A 22602-nucleotide genomic window follows, 5' to 3' on the forward strand; every position below is an offset into this window, starting at 1 on the left:
ATTTTTTGGGGGGATGGGGGGAAGCAGAAGGGGGGGCGAGAGAAGGGAGTGGTTCCCAAAATAAACAGGCAGCTCTTATGACAATAACAGTTTCTTATTCACCCCTGAATTTTCATTACCTGGTACAAAATAAATGCTCAAAAAATGCATACTGCATGGAAATTTAAACTTCTATTAGAGATTTTCACTTTAAGGTGCATTAGCAGCCGTTATTTCTTCTTATGTTGACACAATTCAGTTTGAAAGTCACTAACTGCTTAATATTTTATATACCTATAAAATCGGCTCCAGAGCAGTGAAAAACATATTCACAAGAACATTAACTGTAACACGCAAACAGTTACAATGCTCAAACTAAACAATAGAGAACACACCCAGCCCCTATTCGATAAAATTAGACTTGGAACTCTGCTTCTGTTACTTCTGTGGTCACACTTGCTATCTTTCCTCCCCTACTTTTCAGAGAATTTTGGCTTCTGCCAAATCTATTTCTGCCTTGGGCTTTTCAATGCTCTGAAGCAAGCCAAACCCATCAATTATTGATCCTTCAATAACTCCTAGACTAAATTTTCAACTAAAATCCCCAACACGTGTCTAAGACCACTATTCTCTTTACTAGTAGGCTTGTTGCCAATTTCTTAGACTTTGAGTAGAGGGACAAGTTTTAAAAAGTAGAAGAAGTTCAATGGAGATGGAAGGAAGTTTAAGGTGTTTGGTTTGATCTTAGCTGAAATGCTCCCAGGTAAGACAAATTGCTTGATATGAAACAGCATTTCTCAGACATTTGTGAACATGGAAATCATTTGGGATTTTGTAAGCATGAAGATTTGAATTGAGTAGATTTTAAGTGGGGCCTGCGATTCTATATTTCCAGCAAACTCCCAGGGTAGGTGATGCTGCTGGTTCATGGACTACACTTTGAGGAGAATGGAAGTAGATGTATGCCACCTTCCCCAACTAGCAGGATTGTTTATAAGGTCCTGTAATGTTTTTGTTATAAAGTTTCTTTGAGATCGTCTAGTGGATAGAATTCAGGGTATATTAAAACAAACAAATTTGCTTTTCAATGCTTTGATAGTTGAAATTCAATATAATTATTGTTATTTGTAATCTTACTTTTTTTCATTTTAATTTTTGAATTTAAAAACATTATTCTTAGAAGGGCCATAGGTTTGACCAGATTGCCAAACATATCTATAGCATCAAATATATTAAGGATCCTTGATCTGACCCAACTCCCTTGTTTTATTCTCTGGGTGTGAAAAGCTAGCATAACTTGTCCAAACTCACATATGCAATTAGGAAGCAGACAGGGGACAAGGATATGATCCCAAGATACATAGCCAGGAATTTTTGTAATTATTCTGCTGCTCTAAGAAGCAAAGAAGAACGCATTACAGAGAGTGTATTGGAAAAATATGATTGCCATAGAAATAAAAGCTGCTATTACTCCAGCCTAGTTTCTGAAATGGCTGAAATTTAGAGTCTCTTTTTCAAAGATCCTGGATAAAAGTAGATAACATTTTATGGGTCTTATTTGAAATGTAGACTATAAAGAATTAAGGTTAAAAAAATTAACACTTGTAGGTTTATCAGTTTGGTATTTGAAGACATAGTTATTCCTTAAAGCAAGCATTCCTCTGAGTAGGTTTAGTGCCCCACTGTTGCTATTAGGCATGTCTATTCCTTTTCTATGGGAACCCTGTGAGAATTCAGAGATTGAGATCAATTCTACCAACCCAAATAAGCAACCACATTCAAATGAAGGTCATATACTATGGGATATTTTTTAAGTTATTTTTTGATTGATCTAACTTCTTATATTTTAATGAAGATTTTTCATAAATTTTGAAATTAGTTTTAGATATCTTTTAAACCCAGACAAAAATGCAGTCTAAATCAGAAAAGTTTAAGGCAATTTAGGCTTTGTTAAAGGCAAAAATCACAACATGCCCACAAACAAATCTATCATCATAAGCTCTCCCTGGGATTTCAGGTTAAAGTGAGTTGAGAACTTCACTGTATACTAATTTTAGAGGGATAATAAGTACAAAGCTCTCCACACTGTGATCTTGGGAATGTTAAGTTTGACAAATTAATCACAGAATCAAAAAAATAAATAAACAAAATTTAAATTTTCATAGCTGCAGGATTGATCTTAACACCAATTCACATATTATCATAAGAAACGTAGAAAGAAGCAATGTAAAGGATCCAAATACCAACCAATGAGTTATGACTTTTTAGTTCACTTGTTTGGAGAAAGGGCTAATATATTATTTTAACTGTATAGACCTAAGAGCTACATAAACACATAGAATAAAGCAGGTTTTAAGGTTTGGTATATTTGCTGATATTTTAATTATCTCATACTACCTCTATGCCTCATTTGCATTCCATTCCCCTGCATTCTTGGCATCTAAGGGCATATGCACACTGAATACTTCACAAGACCCTTGGGGGGCTAGTCTTTGTGCTCTTTGATTTTTCTCAGGTTTATATTCTACTGACATATCCCATTCTGTTCCTTCTCTTCTCCTTCCCATCCTGGACAATTCAATCCAGAAGTCCTTAGGTGATTAAGGTGGGAGGATTGGAAGTCTAAGGTCAGCCTCAAAAACTCAGCAAGACCCTCAGCAACTTAGAGAGACTCTGTCTCAAATTAAAATGAAAAATGAAAAGTGATGAGGATATGACTCAGTGGTAAAGTGCTCCTGAGTTCAATACCCAGTACAAAAAAAAAAAAAAGAAAGAAAGAAAAAAAGAAATAGATAAAAAAAGAAGAAGTCCTTAGTTGGGATCCAACAAGGTAAACTTCCACACAAGGACTGGGGCAGCCACAGAGGCCCAGTGAAGGAAGTGGACCTCTAACAGAGTGAAGAGGACTTGGCAATGAGATGGGCAAATGTGAGCGACAGAGCCCAAGTGGAATGAAGAAGACACCAGTGCAGGGACAGAGGACAGAGACAGCAGCAGGTAACTGGTTTTGTATGAAGTTGATCAGAAAACCCTCCACCAGAGGAGCATGCTTCTCACTGTCCATCAGGGGAATTATAAACATGGAAAAAAAAAAAAAAACTAGAAAAGAATTCTGTAGTGTTGGGTGAGAATCAACAATATGGGCATAAACTCCACATTTCTAAAATATATAAAGAGGCTTAAATGTAGGTAAGTGCACATTCCTTATTTCCTACTTTCCTATTTTCCAGTTCCACAGGTTCTGCCACATTTTGTACCTTTTGTCCCAGCTCTGATAACACTCACTCTTCCAACAAACTCTAGTTTCTTTTAGTGACATCTGGGAAGTAGGTGTGACCGTTATTATTGAGATGTCATTATCTGTAGGCTTGACAGAGTTACAGAATAGATACAGAATATGGGGAAAGATAGATGATAGATAGATAGATAGATGATTTAGGTAGATTGATGGGTAACAGAGATGCTGCTTAGAGATTGCCAAAGAATGATGAGAACACATCCAAGTACACAGATGCCAGCCTCTGGTTAGATCTGAGCATCACAAATTTGACCCACCAGCCAAAGTATTAAAAGACAATTTGATAATAAAAAGCCTAAGTGAATAAAGTAGAAGCCATAAGTCTATGCAGATATGAATAAATTCAAAAGCAAGCAGAAGAATTGAAAGCTTAGTAAGTACATAGTCTCAAAATACTTTGCCACAAAATGGGGCAACTTGACGTCATGTGCCATCTGATGTGATGCAGTGGGAGGAAGACAGCATTGCCTCTGTGACGTTCTTGATATTCTGATAATCTCAGCTCTAAAAATGAAGAAACAACAGATGCCATACAAAACAACTGCTCTTGAATGTTCAAGAATACCAGGGTTGTAAAATTCAAGGAAACGCCAAAAATGTGTTACATGCTGGACGAAACCAGAGGCTTGAAAACTAGCAGCAGCACATGATTCAGAACTTGAGCGGCCCCAGTTCTGGCAATTGGTAAAATGTGAATTAAGTTGGAGGATTTGATGGTGGTACTGGTATGCTGGGTTGTAGGGAATGCACACAACAGTGTTCAGAGCAATGGAAACCCATCTCAAAAGGCTTTAGAAAAAAAAATATTTTAAATTTGAGATTCTTAAAAAAAAAAAAAAGGTTTAGACGTAATTTGAAAGATCTGTGAATATCTTTTGGAAAATCCAGACTCAATTTTAAAAAATAAAGCAAAAGATGAAAGAACTGGAGAAGGGTTTAAAAACAAATAAGCTTCATATCCAAGAACTCTACTACTGTAGGCAGGTGTTAAATTTGGGGGAATTAATGATGATACCAGGGTACATTCCAGGAATGTTGCAGTCGATGAATTCATCTGCCCAAAATTATGAGTTTAAATCTTAAGCAACTCTTTGAATCCATCAAATATAAATTCACTCTAAAATTGCCATTTAGAACTGATCTAGAGTGTCCATTAACAGAATTAAATTACCTAGTAATATTTGTGTCTGCATTTGCAAAGAACTACTGTGTCGAATATTTGAAACTCTCACAAATCTAATTTTCTGAAAAATCTGGGAAAATCATGCACCATTACCCTGTCAGACCCTTTATTCTAATTCCTGCAAATTCTTTTGGTTCAATTTGTGTCTGCCATTGTTATTCTTTTCTAATCAGTTTCTCTAAAACATAAATAAGAAAATAAAGTCCAGGGGACTTTTATATTAATAAATATTATTGCACAGTTTAAAATTTGAAGAAAGCACTTTAAAATATAATTTGGAGACTCCATAAATTTAATTACTATATCTTGATCTTCCTAGAATATGGGTGACAAACAAACTAAATTAATGGAGGTTGCTGTCTATAGCTCACAAATTTTGTTCTTGGCTTCAACATGACCGATGCATTAAAGAAGGACACTTGATACACTCCACATAGCCACATTAACTGTTTTGCCCCTATAGGTATATAAGTTTGTGTCCCTTGCATGGGGAGGTGGGGGAGTCGGGAGGGTTTGAACTTGATTATGTCAAAAATCAATGACACTGACTATAAGTACAGTTACCAAATTTCAATAGGGTTTATTTGCCCAACACTGAAAACAAACAAAAATAAAATGACTTAGCTAAAGAGTTTTCATTCCCCTCAGTATTATCATAATCTTGGAGTCTTAAGGAAACTTAAAAATGCAATAGTCATCTATATAAGGTTTGCACCATCATTAATACACAGAAAATTGTTGAGCACAGACTGTGTACCAAGCACTGAGGATAGAAAAATTGAGGTTTTCAGTCTCTCGAGGAAGGGAAGCAATTTTAAAAATCACGACAGAATGTAATGGATAAATGCTATGAGGCAGGAAGTACATAGAGTGTGAGAGGAAGATAGATCAAGGAAATGTGAGTCTAAAACCCGACAGATGAAAAAGAGGGTGAAGAAAAGGTATGCATGTTAGATATCTTTGCATGTGAGAAGGAAGTAGAAGTCTTCAAGCAGAAGAAACATATGGATGAAGACTCAGAGATAAGAAGGAATATTCCAGGTATAGAAATAAAGACAAAACTTCCAGTGCATCAAGAGGTAGGGAAACATTGCTACCATGTGGCTGTCCAACCTCTATTTGAATGCTTCTAGTGACAGGAGGTTCATTACCTTGTAAGACTACATCAGTGGACAACTCACATTGTCTGATGTTTTTGCTCATATTAAGGTGGAATCTTCTTCCCATGCTACACTCATTTTTCTTAGTTTGCTTTCCCCTTCCCCATGAGATTTCTGCAAGTATTTGAAGAAAGACAATCTTCTTTCCTCCTGGGTATCATCAACAATTCTCTATTAAATCTTGTTTCAAAATATCTTCCCCAGGATGAATTCTTGTTGCTAAGTGATTTTTTTATAATTAGTGTCAGAATTTGATGTCATACTCCAAATGATAATAGCTAATATATATTGACTGTTTAAAAAGTGCAATATGCTGTTGAACACTCAACGTGCATCATCTCATTTAACATAACAAGCTCATTTTCTTTCCCAGATGAGAAAATCAAATCTTGAAGAAACAAAATAATCTTTCCTTCCAGAAACCACTAAGCTATATAGAGCTGGTGTTTAGACCTAGAGCCTGCCTTTAGCATCAGCACAGTTAACCATTAAGCCATAGAGAAAAACCACTACAGCAGAGACTGCTGGCTCTCGTTGATCTGAATATTATGCTTTTATTAGTTCAGCCTTGGGACTAATAAAATAGTTTTTAAATTATTTCAATGTTAGAGAGCATTGAAAGTCATTTAAAGGTCTTCCTGGAACCGAGAATTATTACTTTTTATTACAAACTTGAAAATAAAAATTGTCCAACCTTCCATACCATAAAGTCTCTTCCTTCCTCTGATATTCTATCCTCTGATATTTATTTTTTCCATATAAGATAGCATGGCTGTTATTTGATAGCAACAAGAGGATTCCAAGGTTCTCATCTTGAAATAAGAGCTTGGTACCTTGGATCTGGAATCAACCTCAGTTTAGCCCCCAAAATGAGAAAATACAAGTGGCCTAGTACTCTCCTTCAGTTGGGTTTTCTGCTCTTTGACACTGTCTTCCATAAATACAGGACTCATCTGAAAACTAGGACTCAGATTTTTTTCTGAATTCCATGCTTATAGCTTACAATGCAATTTTAGAGATGGGTGAATTTTCTGTGATGTCTATGAAAACAATACAATGTATATTGGAAAGTAAGCCAATTTATTTCTCTATCTCCCATTTCTGAAACACCTTCATCTCTTTACGTATTATTCATTGACTAAATTTTTAAAAATCCATGTGTCCACTATGTGTCCAGCATGATAATCAATAGATAGAACTAAAACTGTTGAGCAATTAAAAGGAATAAATGGTCCAGATTCAGAAGAGATAAATGTGTTTCATTTGCCTACTGGAACATTTGACCACATAGTAGAGAGAATTGTGCAGGACCTAGTTTATTTTAAACTGGTTTAGAATTAAATTTGGAATTAGTATTTAATACTAAATTGTTCCAAAATAAAAATTAATATACAGACCAATCTGCTTCCAAAATTTGAAGCTAAGACTTTCTTCCTCTTTTTTTTTTTTTTTTTTTTTAGTTACTGTGAAAAGAGGTTGTTTGAATAAGGTGGGGATTTGGAGAGAAGAGTCAAGTTTAATTCAAAATGTCAGAGATAGCAGGAGTGTCCATGAGAGCCATTTCTAGCATCAACTGAGTTAATGTGAGAGGCACTATCAAAATAGTTACAACAGAAAATAATCCACTGACATTAGTTATTTCATTCAGGTCAAAAATTTAGAATTAGAGTTCACTTCCATCAAGATCTGAAGTCCCTCCTTGATGGGTCTTTTCAGGACCCATTTTCTTAGGGAAAGATAAACCTATCTTGTGTTATCTAGCCTTTCAGCCTGCAGCTCTTTGCTGTCCCAGGACTGCTTCCTGTCATTAGCTAGCATCTCCTTAGGAGAGCCTCCCTATTGCGAAGCATCTCCTCTGGATTGTATCTTCATTTTACCATTATTTGTAGAGTTAAATTACAAGCCCAGCAGGGTAGCAACTACATCCAATTGATTTTGTATAACACCTAACATTTCTCTTGGTCCTTTTTTTTAAACTCTTCTTTACTATTCACTTTTTTCCAATATAATTAACAATTGATATCAACACAGATATTTTAAAATTGCAATATCTACGACCTCCTTAGCAGATATGGTCTCTTCTTTGGTGGGATGTACTTTGAGCAGGGATCAGAGAATATTGTGAAAGGAAACTCAGCTCAGGAACAGTAGAATAGAGGTAATGCAAAGAATAGACTCAGGACTGGGGAAGTCTGACTTTGATCCTTCAATTCCATGATGTGACCTTGGACAAATCCCTTGAGTTCTTAATTGTAAAATTAAGTCAATTAGATAATCCAAATATTCCAGAATTCTAGTCTTTGATTTTATAAAAGGAGAGATGTTTACTTCAAGAGTCATTTTGAGAGAGGTCAACCTCAAAAATTGTAGCCAGATTCAACATTATTTGTTCTATTTATTTCTGACTATATAACTTTTGTAATTCTTTTCTCATTTTTCTATTCCCACATATACTTTTACAATAAATATACTTCCTCCAAAACCCTCAGTCTACCTTAAATTTTTTATATTTTTTTCTTTTTCTTTTTGTATATTATGTGTTTCTCCATTAAAAGATCCCCAACTGTCCTTCACAGACTGTTCTGCCTACCACCTTGCTATGTGATGGAATCTGTTTCAAGTTGTCATGGTGATGATGCAGACATTTTTCCTTAACATTCATTAGGGATAGTACATTCCCTGTGTCACAAAACTTAATTTCTATTTGTCTGGATATAAAAGTTTATTTTTAAAGTACAATTTCCAGGATGATATATAAATATCAGATAAAAATGTGTGCATCTTAAGCGACTGCTTGATGGGTACCCAAGTCTAGTTCCTACACAGGGATTAGCTCCTCTCCTTAAATTTCCATGCACCTCCTTTTCACATTCCTGTCTTCTAATTTACCTCTATTTTCCTCTTTTCACGTTTTAAAAATTTTATCTTCCTGGTGATTTATGATCCTAACTTCAAGACCTCTTCTTTTCTCTAAAGTGTGAAGTTTCCTATCACCTACTATCCTTTCCACCTGTGTCTTTGAGTCAGTCTCCTTTCCAATACTGAAATGGAGCTAGCCCCAGGCAAATCTGTGATGAAAGCAATGTCTCTTTCTTTGCCTGCCTGTTCTCCACTCAGAATTGCCCTTCTTTCTCCTCTTACCACACCATATTCTATAGGTGTCTCTTGTCCCTCTGGAGGGTCCTAATGGATTCTTGTCTCTCTGGAGGGTCCTAATGGCCTTCTGAATTTTACCAAATCCTGGGTTTTTTCTAACCTCATTTTCTATAACTAAGATTTTTCTGTCCTGAGCCCCATTCTCTCAAAGTGCACGTAAGATTGGAATCATTCCATGTTCCAGAATTAATTATTAGCTCATTTATTCCCCTGCCCCAGGAAACGTATAATTTCCAGATGCTTTTTAGGGATTTTTGCTACAGGGGAACAATGTATCACATATAATACATGTGTTATCATGGACAATTATTATGGTATCATGGGAATCATATTTAGCATATCTGATTACATCTCCTTTAAGTATGCCACCATGTCTGGAGGAAACTGAAATAGAGAAAAATTCCAAAGCATCAACAGATACCCACTACTTTATATATAAGAAAGGAACTTCCCATCATAATTTCTAAGAATAAAATTTCTCAATGAAAAAAAAAGTTATTCATCTGAAGTTCTTGGAGTTCTTCTTTTTCTAAAGTTTTAGGAATTGTAAGGAACACATACCACCTCAAACCTTGTTTATCAGCAATAACAGTCCTCAGTTCCTCCATGCTTTTATTATATATCTATATCTATATCTATATATATCTCTCTATATCTCTCTCTCTCTCTCTCTCTCTCTCTCTCTATATATATATATATATATATATATATATATATATATATATAGTTGATAGACCTTTATTCATTTATATGTGATGCTGAGAATCGAACCCAGTGGCTCACACATGCCAGGCAAGTGCACTACCACTGAGCCCCAGCCCCAGCCCTGTTTTGATTCTTAACTATTGGATTTTCCATCACTTCTGAACTTTTTGTCAATTTCTTCCTCTCTCCCACGCCCTTACCCCAAATTTCCTTTCATCATTAATCTGAATAAAATGACACACACATTGCCCCCAATCCCTCACTAGTATATTTGTTAAGTGTTTCACCATTTATAAAGCAATTTTAAATATATGAGCTCACGTAGGTCCTTCCACCCTAGAGGGTAGATGCAGCAGACCTCGTGCCTATTTTACAAGTGGGAACCTAATGCTTAGAGAACTTGTCATATGCTATGTAAGCCATGGGCGGAACACTGGCAGGAGCCCAACTCTTGTGCTCCGACTCTTTCCCTGCCAAATGCTACCCAGAAGGAACCACGTGATAATTATGGGGAATTTGTCTTTTATGCTCTTTTTACAGTTAACAAACAAAAATGTTAATGATTTTATAATTTTATGTCTAGCACATCTAAGAAATCACATGACACCTTATGATTTTTAACCCTGGCCATCAAATTCATAAAGGTGAATGACCATCTAATTCCTTCTCTTACTACATATATCAGAATACTGAGCAAGCCTGAAGTGAGATAAGGTACATAGATAAACGTTGGTTTCTCTGATGCATATTATTTGCATATTATATTACACAACTGAGGCTGGAAATTCCTACTTTAAAGTTAAGCATATTGAATGTCTTTTCCCCTGGATTCCAAATGTTCTTCTGAATATATGACAATTCACAGAAACATATTCCTTCCTCAGTCTCCTTGAACTCTATCAGGTGAGACTCTAATAGCTAGCTTTGTAATTTAAAAAGCAAACTATTAATGTAAGAGCACAAAAACAATGTTGCAATGACCAAGTGTACAAGTAATTTGGTAATAGTCTTAAAACATCACATACACCGGCACCCACTAGTTTGGCCTTTCCAGTAAATGATTTTGAGATACTGGTTTCTTAAAATCTCTTCCATATTAACAACTTCCAAACTATTTCTTTTCTATATCTTACTTTTCAACCAAACTTTCTATGGCTTTTGATTTTCTAGTACATTTCTTCTCATTTCAAATGATTTTCAAATGGTACTTTACTTTCATTCATCCCATTTTAAACTAAATTCATTAAGAAAAATTCTGAAAGCATTTTGGCCTGAACCCAGAATTCAACACTAGTTCTAATTCAACAAGTAACAAGGCACATCCTTTCCTTTGCCCAGGGCATGTCCTGATTTACTCTTTTAATTTACTGAAATCAAAAGGCTGCTTTGGGGGCATGTTAAGACTCGCCCCATTAGCTAAAAGACAGATGGAGGGATGAATTCTAAACATCCTATTTTCTGCTTTGAAAAATACCTTTTGACTCTTCTTTTTCCCTGTCATTAACATCACATTTTGGGATTGCCTGGAATGTTGTCCTGTGCCCGCAGCCCCCCTACCAACCCCCCCTTTTTTTTTTGACTCACCGGCTGCCTTTTGACCCCTAGCCAATTTTTCCACACCAGGATCCGAAGTTGACGAAACTGGGAAGCCATCCTTCAAACACCCTGAAGGAGAGAGAATCCTCTCTCTTCCTCTACTCCTCAAAAGAAGAATTGTTGGCCCGTCCAACCTGCTGCGTGTCACTGAGCCAGGAGACTTTTCACGGCATAGCTTCTGTGGGAACGGGGCTCTGAAACCCACAGTTCTTCTCTTCCTGATGGATCTTTCCTTTTAGTGAAGCTTTGATGAGGAAGCACTTCTCCACCAACTCTTCTTCCACAACGGGACCCAGATCAGTGTTTTTCAGCAACTTGTGCTTATTTTAAAATGACATCCAGTTGCTGCTCTTTGCATGAAGTCTAGACTCAAAAGAGAATGAGTATCATTCAGATAATGCCCCACTGTAAAGAAAAAAAAAAAACAGGTGAACCTACACCTCCTCCTCTCCATGAAATTAACTACCTATCCACACCTTACAGAGCCTGTCACCTGCACTGGACGCGTCATAAGGAATTAGGTGGGACCCTTGCCAGGCCAGTAGGACTTGTCCTACATTCTCTTGCCTTCTTTCCTGCGCACACTGCCTGCTCTGGTAGAGGCAGGATACAGACGGTATTTTACAGACTCAGGGCCCAGTGACTCTCATAATATTTTAAGTGTCATTAAGATGTTTTAAGTCAATAAGGCCAGAGCTCAACTGAAAAAGCTTTCAGCCTCAGCCCATTGTTAGATATACTAGGAGAATATCAATCTTTAACCTATAAATTTAATGCTTCAATTTGGGAGAAGTGACTATGTTGGCTGGATCCCATCTTCTATCACAATGTACTAGATTAGAAATAATACAGTAAATGAAAGGTGAGCTGTAGGTGACATACAGTGGATCCCCTCATTTTGGCAGTTAGGGTTAAAGGAAACAGACTGACCCCAGATATTTCTGTGACCTCTTCTACCTAGGATATCTCTCCTTTCCTAGAGCTATACCTCTCAAAATTATCCCCAAGTTGATGTCTCCCTTGAAGTGTTTTTAGATATCCTCATAAAATATATTCTCTCTCTTTCGAATACAGCATAATTTTTGTTGTTATGTCTCTGATAAAACTAATATTTTTTGCCTCGTGCGTTTTTTTTTAATCTCATTTTTCTCACCAAATTGAAAATTCTTTGAGGTCATGGCCTATTCTATATCCTAGTACTTCACAGATGGCCAGTGCCTAAAATATCCTACTGGATTTAACTGAATAGACTATTTGAGCCAAGGCTGGTTTGGTGAGGTTCCCATTTGATCCTCACACCTTTCCCTGGCTGATCCAGACTCAACTTGCAAAATCAGTTGAAGTATTGTTTGAGTTCTCCTTTCAAACATGGAGTAAATGCTGGTTCAGCTGCCTGGCTCCAGGACGACTGTGCAAAGTTGATGGCAGCCAGCCTGGGGCTGAGATAAGCCATGACGGCATATGCCCATTACCTCAACTTCAGCTTCATCTCTACTGTGCTGAGTCTCTCCAAACCCCATCCCGCCAGGCAGGCAGACCTGAATATCTGGATGGTATCCTTAATCTTTTTCTGGACAAAGTTACAGGCAAGGTACTCCTTGAACAATGGAGGGTCCCAGAGATAATGGCACATGGGAGCACAGTAACTGACATTTGCCTGACTTTCCCAATCTTTGAGGATGACTGGGGCTCCTGCTTCCCAGCCTCCTTCTATTACTATCTGTCACAATCTACAACCCACTAATGGTTTGATTAAAAAATAAACATTACTTAGTTGTGAAGACAAGGTGGGATTTGGAATGTGATTCTGCATGCAGAGGGACATGGCAGGCTTGGTTGCTATATTCAGTCAGGTTACTTCAGGGTAAAAAGTATTGACTCACACGTGGTAGATGCAGGTGAGAGGTCAGCTCAGAATGAACCACATGGTTTCTCCCAGAAGCTGCTTGTCACAACTCCAGTATAATCACAGAATTGTTTTGTTTTGTGGTTGTTTGTTTAACTTCAGTTCGGCAGTCTTTGTCCTCTTGACCGGACACCTTCATCCACTACCTCTAATTTTCTAATGAAGATAATGTGTTTTATTACAACTCATGACTTCCAGGGAGATCTATTTCTTCAGAGTAATTTCCAAGCTATACATTAGGTGTTTCATATACATGAGATATTTCTTTGCATTTGAAGGCAGGGGCATGTGTCCAAAATCATCACACATATTTCCTTGGAGACCGAGCAATCTTTCCCAAAATATAATTTGAAATAGCTTCCATTAGGGTGCATAGATAATCAGACATTAAAATTTTGCCCCTTTCTGAATGTCAAAATGTTGGTATCTATATGATTATACCTAGAATCTTTCTTAAGTTTGCAAATTTCTTTTAAGGAGTAATTTTCCAGAGATGTTTCAAACAAAAGTCATTGCCTAACATGAATTGTGGAGGCTTTGCTTTCCACAAATTACAAATCATGAGTTCTATCCTGAACAGAACCTGAAGTAATTAGTAGATCAACCAAAAGGAAACAGGAGAAATAATGTACGAGGAGATTAAAACTAGTGGCTGCACAGAGGAGAATGTGTCTGTGTACCCTACTCCTCGTTCTAGGATGGAATGCCATTGGCAAATATCTTAGGAATTCTCCTAAAGGAAAAGAAGGCAATTGGTAACCAAAAATATCTGTACACAGGATAAATTAAATAGCTGCCAAAAAAGATTTAAAAAGCAAAAAAGCCATATTGAAAATCAAAGAGAAGAAAAGTTAGAACAACACAGTGTATGTTTAAAAAAAAAAGGAGCAGCTTGTTTACCAGTTAAGCTGTTAAAACAAGTTTTGTTTTTACATACTACTGAGAAGTTTATGCTACTCTACTTAGCAGGACTATGTTGCCATGCCACACACACTACTCAGTTATTCCAGTGCTCTGCCAAGAGGCCAGCAGACCCAAGTTGTTTTTAAGGATAATTTCCAGGTCTTAATCTATAACATCCACCTAAACTCCCTTTCTCTGCTGATAGTGACTGTGCTCTTTGGAGATCAGCAGGTGCATCCCTTTGTCAAGCAAGAAGCCACCACATCTACTTAAGTTTCAGTAGGATTTGCTCTGGTGCACTCACTTTGCCAGCAGTCAAAACTCAATTGCTTTATCATGGAATCTTATGATTCTGGAATTTTACCTTCCTGAGCTCTAATAATTACAAGTTTTAAGAACAGTTCTGCCAGCCCAAATTTGACTAATCCATGCCTGAAACTCATATGGAACATGCATAGTCACCCTTTGGAGTTGTTTTTATCTAGACCCCGCCCAGTCACTGTACCTCCTGAACATAGTTAGAACAATGGCTCTCCCAATACTGCCCAAAGAGAATGCCAGAACCACATGAGCATTCGACATGGTAGCCCTTGTTAGTTCCCACTCATGTAGAATGTTCTAGGACCAGGCAAGAGGGTGTCAGACCAACCTTAAATGGGGTATTAATATGGCTGAAACACACTAATTTGTTTTAATAGTATTTATTAAAGATCTCTAATAGTAATAATAATAATAATAGGAAAGGGAGAGAGGATAGAAGTAGGAAAGACAGTGGAATGAATCTGACATTACTTTCCTGTGTACATATAAGAATACACCACAGTGAATCTCACCATCACATACATCCACAAGACTGGGATCCTAATTAGAATAAGATATACTCCATGCTTGTATAAATATATCAAAATAGATTCTACTGTCATATACAACTAGAAAGAACAAATAGTAAAAAATAACAATAGTAATAGTAAAATAATCACAAGACTACAAAGCTCAGATCTGTTTAACTTCATGCCATACAGTAGGACTCCAGCACAGGTCCTGCTTCTTAGTAAATGGTCAATTAATGCTCATTGAATAATGATTAGTAAACATTTGCTAAGCAGTTATTGAATCATCAGAGGAGCCCTATCATCGGAAAACTGTCACTGTCCTCATTTTCAAAGGAAGAAAGTGACATTTGGGAGATGCTACAACTTGCCTGAGTTCGCCCAATTAGAAGTGGAATCAGTGAGAATAGCAGATAGAAAACCCAAACCTGTCTACACTTTAAATCCCTGTGCCACTCTGTCTCCAATCCCAGGTACTGCACTCCAAGGGAAGAGCTGAGAAAAAAAAAAGGAACTTCAGGGGTTTTCTTGCCTCTCTATGGACCTACAATACACTTGTGGATAGTTTTTAAAAGTACACATAGAAAAAAATGATTGACTAAAAGGGTGCACAAGAATAATTGCTGGAGGAATCCGGGAAAAGGAAGACTCCTCTTTTAGACACTTTGGTTGAGCATCAAAGTACCTCACAGCCTGGCTTTTGCCAGCTCCTTCGGGGTGTCTCTCCACCCTCGGCTATCCCTGCTGCCATCTGCTGTTATGCCACAGATGAGGACTGTTCGCTTTCAGGCTTTGGTCAAGCTGTTCCCTCTGCCCAAAATGAAATTGTGCTCAATGACTGACTCAAGTGTTACTTCCTCTCTGAGGCCTTTCCCAGAGCTTCCACCCACCACACCTCCACCCGCAGCTGAATTAATCACCTCTTCCTCTGTTTTCCCATAAACCTTTGTTCTTGAGGATAGTCAACTCCTCATTACTCTCTGTGATAGTTTGTCTCTGTTCACACTACCAGCCCCTGGCATGCAGGTACCACGTCTTACGGAACACCAAGAGCTGAGGGTGAATTCTACATCCTTACAGAATGATGAGAACTCAGGCCTTGCCAGACCAAAAAGTTGGTTTGAGGTAATAGAAGATAAATAATAGAAGCTGAATAGTTAGAGAGTTAAAGGATGCCACACAGAGGATTTAGAATGAAAAGTTCCTGGCTACTCCTCCAAAAAGACAGATTATGATAAAACTGACACTGGGGAAAGACATAAAATTTACTAGAATGAGATATTAATTAAAGTTGAGTCCTGAAACCCTTATTTTGAATGCTAAAAATAAAAATCAAGTGGAATTGAGTTGATAATGAAGTAAAATAGTTTAGGAATTTTAATGGCAACCAGAATCATAATTTTACTTCCAAACTGGTTTTTACCCACAACATCAGTGACAAGTTACTTTTTTTCCCCCATTAATAGGCTTTTAATTAAGGTGCTATGGGTTGCTAATCTCATACAGAATCTAATCATTATGATAAACCTGTTGGGCCAATGTTATCTCTATAGATGAGAAAGCATTGACCAAGTGATCTCCTTGGGTCAAATGGCTAATGATTTGAACCCTGGTCTCTGTGTCTTCAAAGTCTGTCTTTTAATGGGCCCTCATAAGGCAAGCATGGGTAAGAAATCATGGCAAGTGCATGCATTAAACTCAGGTGGAAATGTACAATGTGTTGGGAAATTGAAGCTAACTCATGGCAAACATAACAGCAACCTTCTTTTATAAGGAGGGTGGAACTCCACCTGAGGATTAAGATAATGAGGCACCAATTGCTAATACCTCATTACCTAAGATCCACCTGTGATGTAAGGTGCTGATAGCTGATGCTATGAAGCAGGTAGGTGTGAGGAAGATTTAGGATTTTCAAGTGCTTTATCAGCACTGAGACACTTCAATGAAAATGCAGACAGTGATTGTCTCCAGACACAACTGGTAAAAATCTGATCCACAAAACCAGAAAGCAAGATATAGTTTAAAGGAGTTTAAACAAGACTCACTCCAAGCTAAGTTCTAAAGAATCTTGTTCTCCCAAAATGGCACAACAGTCCAAAATTCTCATCACAAATAATACAGTCATATCAGGAGAGCCAGTTTGATAAATCAACTGATTATCTTACTTACCATTGAGTCATGTGAGCATGGGAATTTCAAGGTGATTTACAATCTTACAAAGAATTTACTCACCCACTCAATCAGGGTGAGTAATAATTTATTTGGTTAAACTGGTAAATTATGTTGAATTAGTTAATTTTACTACATGTTTTGCAGTAGTCTTGTGAGGATTAGTAATAATGGAAGTCTGTAAAACTTGACAATTTTTTTTTTTTTGGCCAACCACTTAAAACAAATGGAAAGATTTCAGATAAGGTATTAAGAAAGATCAGTGTCTCAGGGCTGGGGACATAACTCGGTTGGTAGAGTACTTACCTTGCATGCACAAGGCCCTGGGTTCAATCCCCAGCACCACCAAAAGAAAACAAACAACAATATAAAAAAAAAAAGAAAGAAAAGAAAAGAAACATCAGTGTCTCTGTTTTAATAATGTTATAATCAATATTTTATTTCAGAGGAAAAAGTGAAAATGAGAAACACTATTGTCTTCTTCTCAACCTGTGTTTTTGCTCCAAAAACCTTAAAGCAGTTAAGACAGGAATCTATATATTTATCTATTATCACTTCTTTCTTTATGGAAAAAAAATGCAGTAAACCAATTTTTTCTTGTGTTTTAGACTTTGGTAACAGGCCTCTTCCCGGAGCAATTAGAAAATAAATTTCACAAATATGAGAAGTTTCTAAATTTAAATGTCAGCATGCATTCTCTTGAATGCAACAGAAACAAAAGAGGAGTTTCCTTACATAAAAGAGAAAATGATCATTCCTACTCTGTTAAAATTTCAATCTTCAGTATAGGAAAAATATCACCTACCTCTGTTCCCATAATTTTGAGCAACATAGAGTGTTTTTATATATTTTCTACACAATTACTACTGCAGTACTTTGGAAGGATAAAACTGGGGGGAGAAGCAACTGGCCAATGATTTCAATTCAAATCAATAATAAAATATTTTGGTTAAAAAGTCTAATGACTGAAGCACTAATTGGTCAGTCTGCAGAGAAGTAAAAATCTTAGTTTTCATATTCCCTTTTATGGCCTCCTGGAATACCACTTCTGTTTTATCAGGCCCCCAAAAAGCAATATTTTGGAAGTAGAGGAAAAGGAAAGATGTCATAGAGAAATGAAAAGAAACAACTGATTGTCTTGTGTATTGTTATCAGATAGTTTCACTTCTGAACAAGAATAGGTATTTTTAAAATAGGATACAATAAATTCACAAGGCCACACTCAAAAATATCCTTTTTTGTGTGTTTGTAGAGACATACATATATACTCAGTATATATTCTTTACAAAATATGTAGCTTGAGGTACCAAGTGTGTATATAAGTATGTAAAGAACAATCACAAAATTTTAGTCATTGTAGAAGTACATATAGATTCTAAATGTGGAGAGAATGGTATATAATAAAAATGAAACATCTGGCTCTCCAGCTGTGTGGTTTAATGATTGTTTTAATGATAGCATGAAACGAACACAATATGTGGCCATCATATCAGTGAAGTCTTGCTGCAGAGAATCAAACACATATTGAACCAAATTTTGTAGCACATAGATTCGCTCTCAGTATTTTTCTGAACACACGAACCTAAAACCAACCTGAATTAAATAACTGCACATGTATTCACTATTTATTATGATTTTGAACTTAATTTTACATAGTAACCCTTTTCCGATGGGGAAACACTCCCATGTAAAACAAAATAAATGTACTTTTATCTAAAATAAAATTTGATTGACAGCACTGAAGTTCATTGTGCCCATTCTGTTATTACCTGTGCTTTCTTCCTGAACCACGGCATTGTTTTGAAAGCTGGTTGTGATCTATATACAGACTATAATAAAAAAAGAAATTGTTCAAAACTCTCTGAGAGGCTTGCCCAAACTTTTCCACCATTGAGACTCTTATGGGAAACATAATCCCTTTCTCACCCATAGCTTGACCCTCAACTCTTTAGCCTTCCTGTAATGAAAGTTCATTGCTTGAAGCAAGCAAGTATTTTGTGTAGCACAAGGAACCCATGAAACGAGTTCTGTCATGCCATGGTTCTGTGGCCTCAGGAGGTCATTGCAAGAAAGTATTTTGTTATAGCAACTTCATTCCCTGAACTAGAGGCCATGTGAGAAATGAAGACATGTTGAAAGAGAAGGCTCTAACTTACTACAAGGGGACAGAAAGCTTACAACGGTTTATTTAAAGGAGAATTGTCTAACAAGGAAGCAGAGAATGTGGGGGAGGAAGAACAAAGGGAGATGGGTGTTTAGCACTCTAGCATTTCCGAGCAGGTCCACTTCAGAGGCCCAAGCACATTACCTAGAAGGTGGAGTCACAGTTATTCCTACTCCATAGATATGTTGGGGAATGAAACTAAGAAATCAAGCAAATGTGAATAATCTAGATGTGAGCTGAGTCCTCTCTGCCCCCCAGTTCATGTATCCATACAGATGGTTTGGGTTAACACCCTTATATCACCCAGAAACTCAACTTACAGGAGACACATAGTAATTGAAAACAAAACAGGAAATCAAAACCACACACAAAGTCTGTGGTGGGCTTGGAGCCTTTATTGGAGATTAGTGGGTTGCAGGTTGTAGAGTCTCTGGCTTTTCTCTCCCCCTTCCATCTCCTATTTGTCACTCCATTATTTTTTCTCTCTTTCTGGAACAATTGAATTCCTCTCCCTTCTCCTGCTTTATCCTCTGAACATTGGTGTATCCTGACTTCTAGGCTCCAAAGAAAGGCATTTTATACCCAAGCTCTTCACTAGAAGAAAGGCCATTCTGTTTCTCTGACAGCTCTGGTAGCAGCTCCTAACAGTAAAATTCACCAACTGCTTACTGTTAATTACTATTATTATTGGCTAAAATAATGCTTGATCACTTGGAAACCTCCATAACAATGACAATCAAGGAAGATAATGATATTAATTCCACAGCAATTATTTCAAACTCAAAGCAATATTCAATTACACATCAGGACACATGAAATATTGTCACTTTCTATTTTTTTCCTTATCCTCAAAGCAGTTTGACTTGTTAAATTCCTTTGCAAGTTATAAGAGTAACTCTTATCTTTACCATGATATATCATAACTGAAATTTTCCTTGGGTTTCAATATATGCATAATATATATGCTCAGATTTCATATTATTAATATCGTATAGTAAAGATTCCTGTGGGATCCATGATATTTTCTCAGAGATCCATAAATTCTTTTTTGAAGATTTCATATTTTAGTGTTTACATATTTGCAATACCCTTTGATATTTATGCTATGCTTTGATACGTATCATATTTATTATACCCTTTGATATCCTATTATACCCTTTGGTACTTTCATATTTATAGTATCTTCTGATATCTCCCATATTTCTGATACCCTTGATACCCTATGACACCTTTTGATTCCTTTCACACCCTTGATAACTTTGATATTCTGTGTTTTTCTTTGATACCCTTTGATATCATTCATATTTATAAAATGCTTTCATTTTTATGATAACTTTTGAAAATTTAAAGAAGCATATTCTACTTTATCTGTACTGCCCCATATGAACAATGAGGTAAAAAGTGATTATTCATGGTAGAAATATTTAACCTTTCAATGAATTAATAAGATTATCTAGTTTTTTATATTCTAATGTGCAAATTACAGCAATTGATACACATCTGTTATTATAACACAAACTTAAAGACTACTGTTAAATTTCTTTGCAAATTATACAACTAATACTTTTTTTTCTCATGATACTTCATAACTGAAAATTTCCTAAGGTTTTAAAAAATACATGCATACATATATGCACATGTATGTATATTTGTATACATTTATACAAATATGTGTATATACATACATATATACATGTATTTGTTTACATATATGACATATATACATACATACCTCAGACATATATATAATATATGTCTATAATATTAACATGATATACTAAAGTAAATACTACTTTCATTTCAGTGGATCAGTGAGAAAAGGAGGTGGAACTGATACAGATATTATACATTCTTTGTAGTATTGAACAAGTGCATATAATTTTTTTTTAATTTGTATGTTGAGCACTGAGGTGGCTAGCAGATTGCTGAAGGAAATCAGCAATTAGTAGCTTGTTCATGACATTCTAAAAACTATTTGAGCATAAACCAAATTTTCTTGGTTACATTTCAAGTCCAGAAAAGATTGCTCTTTATAAAGTTCTCAATAAAGTTTGAAATAGCAAACAAAGCCTAAGAGTAATGAATGAATGACTGTGTATGAGCATGAACTTCCTAATTTATAATGTACTGCCTATACTGACTCTTCCTTGTACATTGGAATTAATAATTTAGATATCAGGTAAATATTCACATGGAGCTCCCATACTTAAAAAGATAAGCATATTCTACTTTATCTGTACAAAAATTAGCTAGATGTGGTGGTGCACGACTGTCATCACTGATTCAGGAAGTGGAGGCAAGAAGGATCACAAGTTCAAGTCTAACCTCAGCAACTTAGTGAGACCCTGTCTCAAAATAAAAAATAAAAAGGTCTGGGGATGTAGTTCAGTGGTAAAGTGCCCCTGGGGTCAATCCTCCTCGCCAAAAAAACAAAACAAAACAAAAAATTAGATCATGAGCAACATTGTGAAATTCTGGAGACAAACACTGAGACCTCTGATGATCTTTTGATATGTCAACATGGCTCAGTTCAGTTTCCAGTTATTTAATTAAAGAATAATCTAGATTCTGCTGTAAAGATATTTTGGAGATGTTATTAAAGTTTATGATTTGTTAACTTTAAATAAAGGACATTACCTAGGATTATCTGCGTGGCCTGATTCCCCTGAAAAAAAAGCTTTGAGAGTAGAACTAAAATTTCCCTGCTAAAGAAGAGATTCTGCCTCTGGCTAGAAGCTTCAGTTTCAGAGTTCCAGCCTGCCCTCCCTGATATGCTGCCCTACCAATTTGGGGCTTGACTAGCCCCACTATTGCATAAGACAATCTCTTGCAATAAACTTCTTAATGTATGTCTCTTGATGGTTTGTCTCAGGTTGAACCTTGATTGTTAGAAGGCCCCAATGATCTAATAACATGTTCAGCAACCACAGGAATTGATATCCAGTAAACATTTCAATTCAGTAGAAGTTTGTAGTTCTTTGAAAACTAACACAGAGGGGGAAAACTATTGCTTTTCAAAAAGTTTTAAATACAGCCATGTCTCTCAGTATTTTGATGAGAAAAAGGCACTTGTATTAAATAACTTTAACACATTGTATTTACTTTTTATAAATTAATATTTTCATCACAAAACTGAGAAAGTTTCAAAATAATTGCTGCAAACTTTACTGAATGAATTGTAATACTAGAAAAATTATCATGGCAAATGGTCACTAATAGTAGGCATCAGTATGATACCCCTAATTATCAGACAAAAACTGTCTTATGAGTTATGAATTCACTCTAGAAAAGACCAATGATGATTCAGAATGAACTTGGATCCATGACATCCCATGTTAAAACAGAAAAATAGTGAAAGAGAATGCATGGCATCTGCTTCTTTTCATGACCCGGACTGAGTTTGCATTACTAAGGTGGAAGATATGAGGGCCCAAAATGATTGGAAATGTTTGCTAAAGATTTTGTGAAAGTCTGGGTATGAAGAGATTTTCTTTTATGCAAGGTGATGTATAGGTAGCATAAAATGAAAATAACAAGACTACTAGTCCTGTCA

The 22602-nt window shown here is 36.2% G+C and overlaps 1 protein-coding gene across 2 annotated transcripts in view; it reads right to left on the bottom strand.

Annotated features, from left to right (window-relative positions):
- The window catches only part of Abca12 (ATP binding cassette subfamily A member 12), a 171662-nt gene extending 159999 nt beyond the window's left edge, over nucleotides 1-11663 (bottom strand). Inside the window, exon 1 of one of the 2 annotated variants that reach the window (XM_058577446.1) lies at nucleotides 11066-11663. In XM_058577446.1, the coding sequence (XP_058433429.1) occupies nucleotides 11066-11134 (69 nt within the window). In that variant the 5' untranslated portion in view covers nucleotides 11135-11663. The remainder of the gene's footprint in view (nucleotides 1-11065) is intronic. The other variant, XM_046440002.2, reaches the window with a different exon arrangement.
- Between the last annotated feature and the right edge of the window lie 10939 nt (nucleotides 11664-22602).

This window comes from Marmota monax, unplaced genomic scaffold (assembly GCF_021218885.2).
Source record: "Marmota monax isolate L192 unplaced genomic scaffold, Marmota_monax_Labrador192_F-V1.1 WCK01_AAM20220418_F8-fsc00041, whole genome shotgun sequence".
Lineage (NCBI taxonomy): Eukaryota > Metazoa > Chordata > Mammalia > Rodentia > Sciuridae > Marmota > Marmota monax.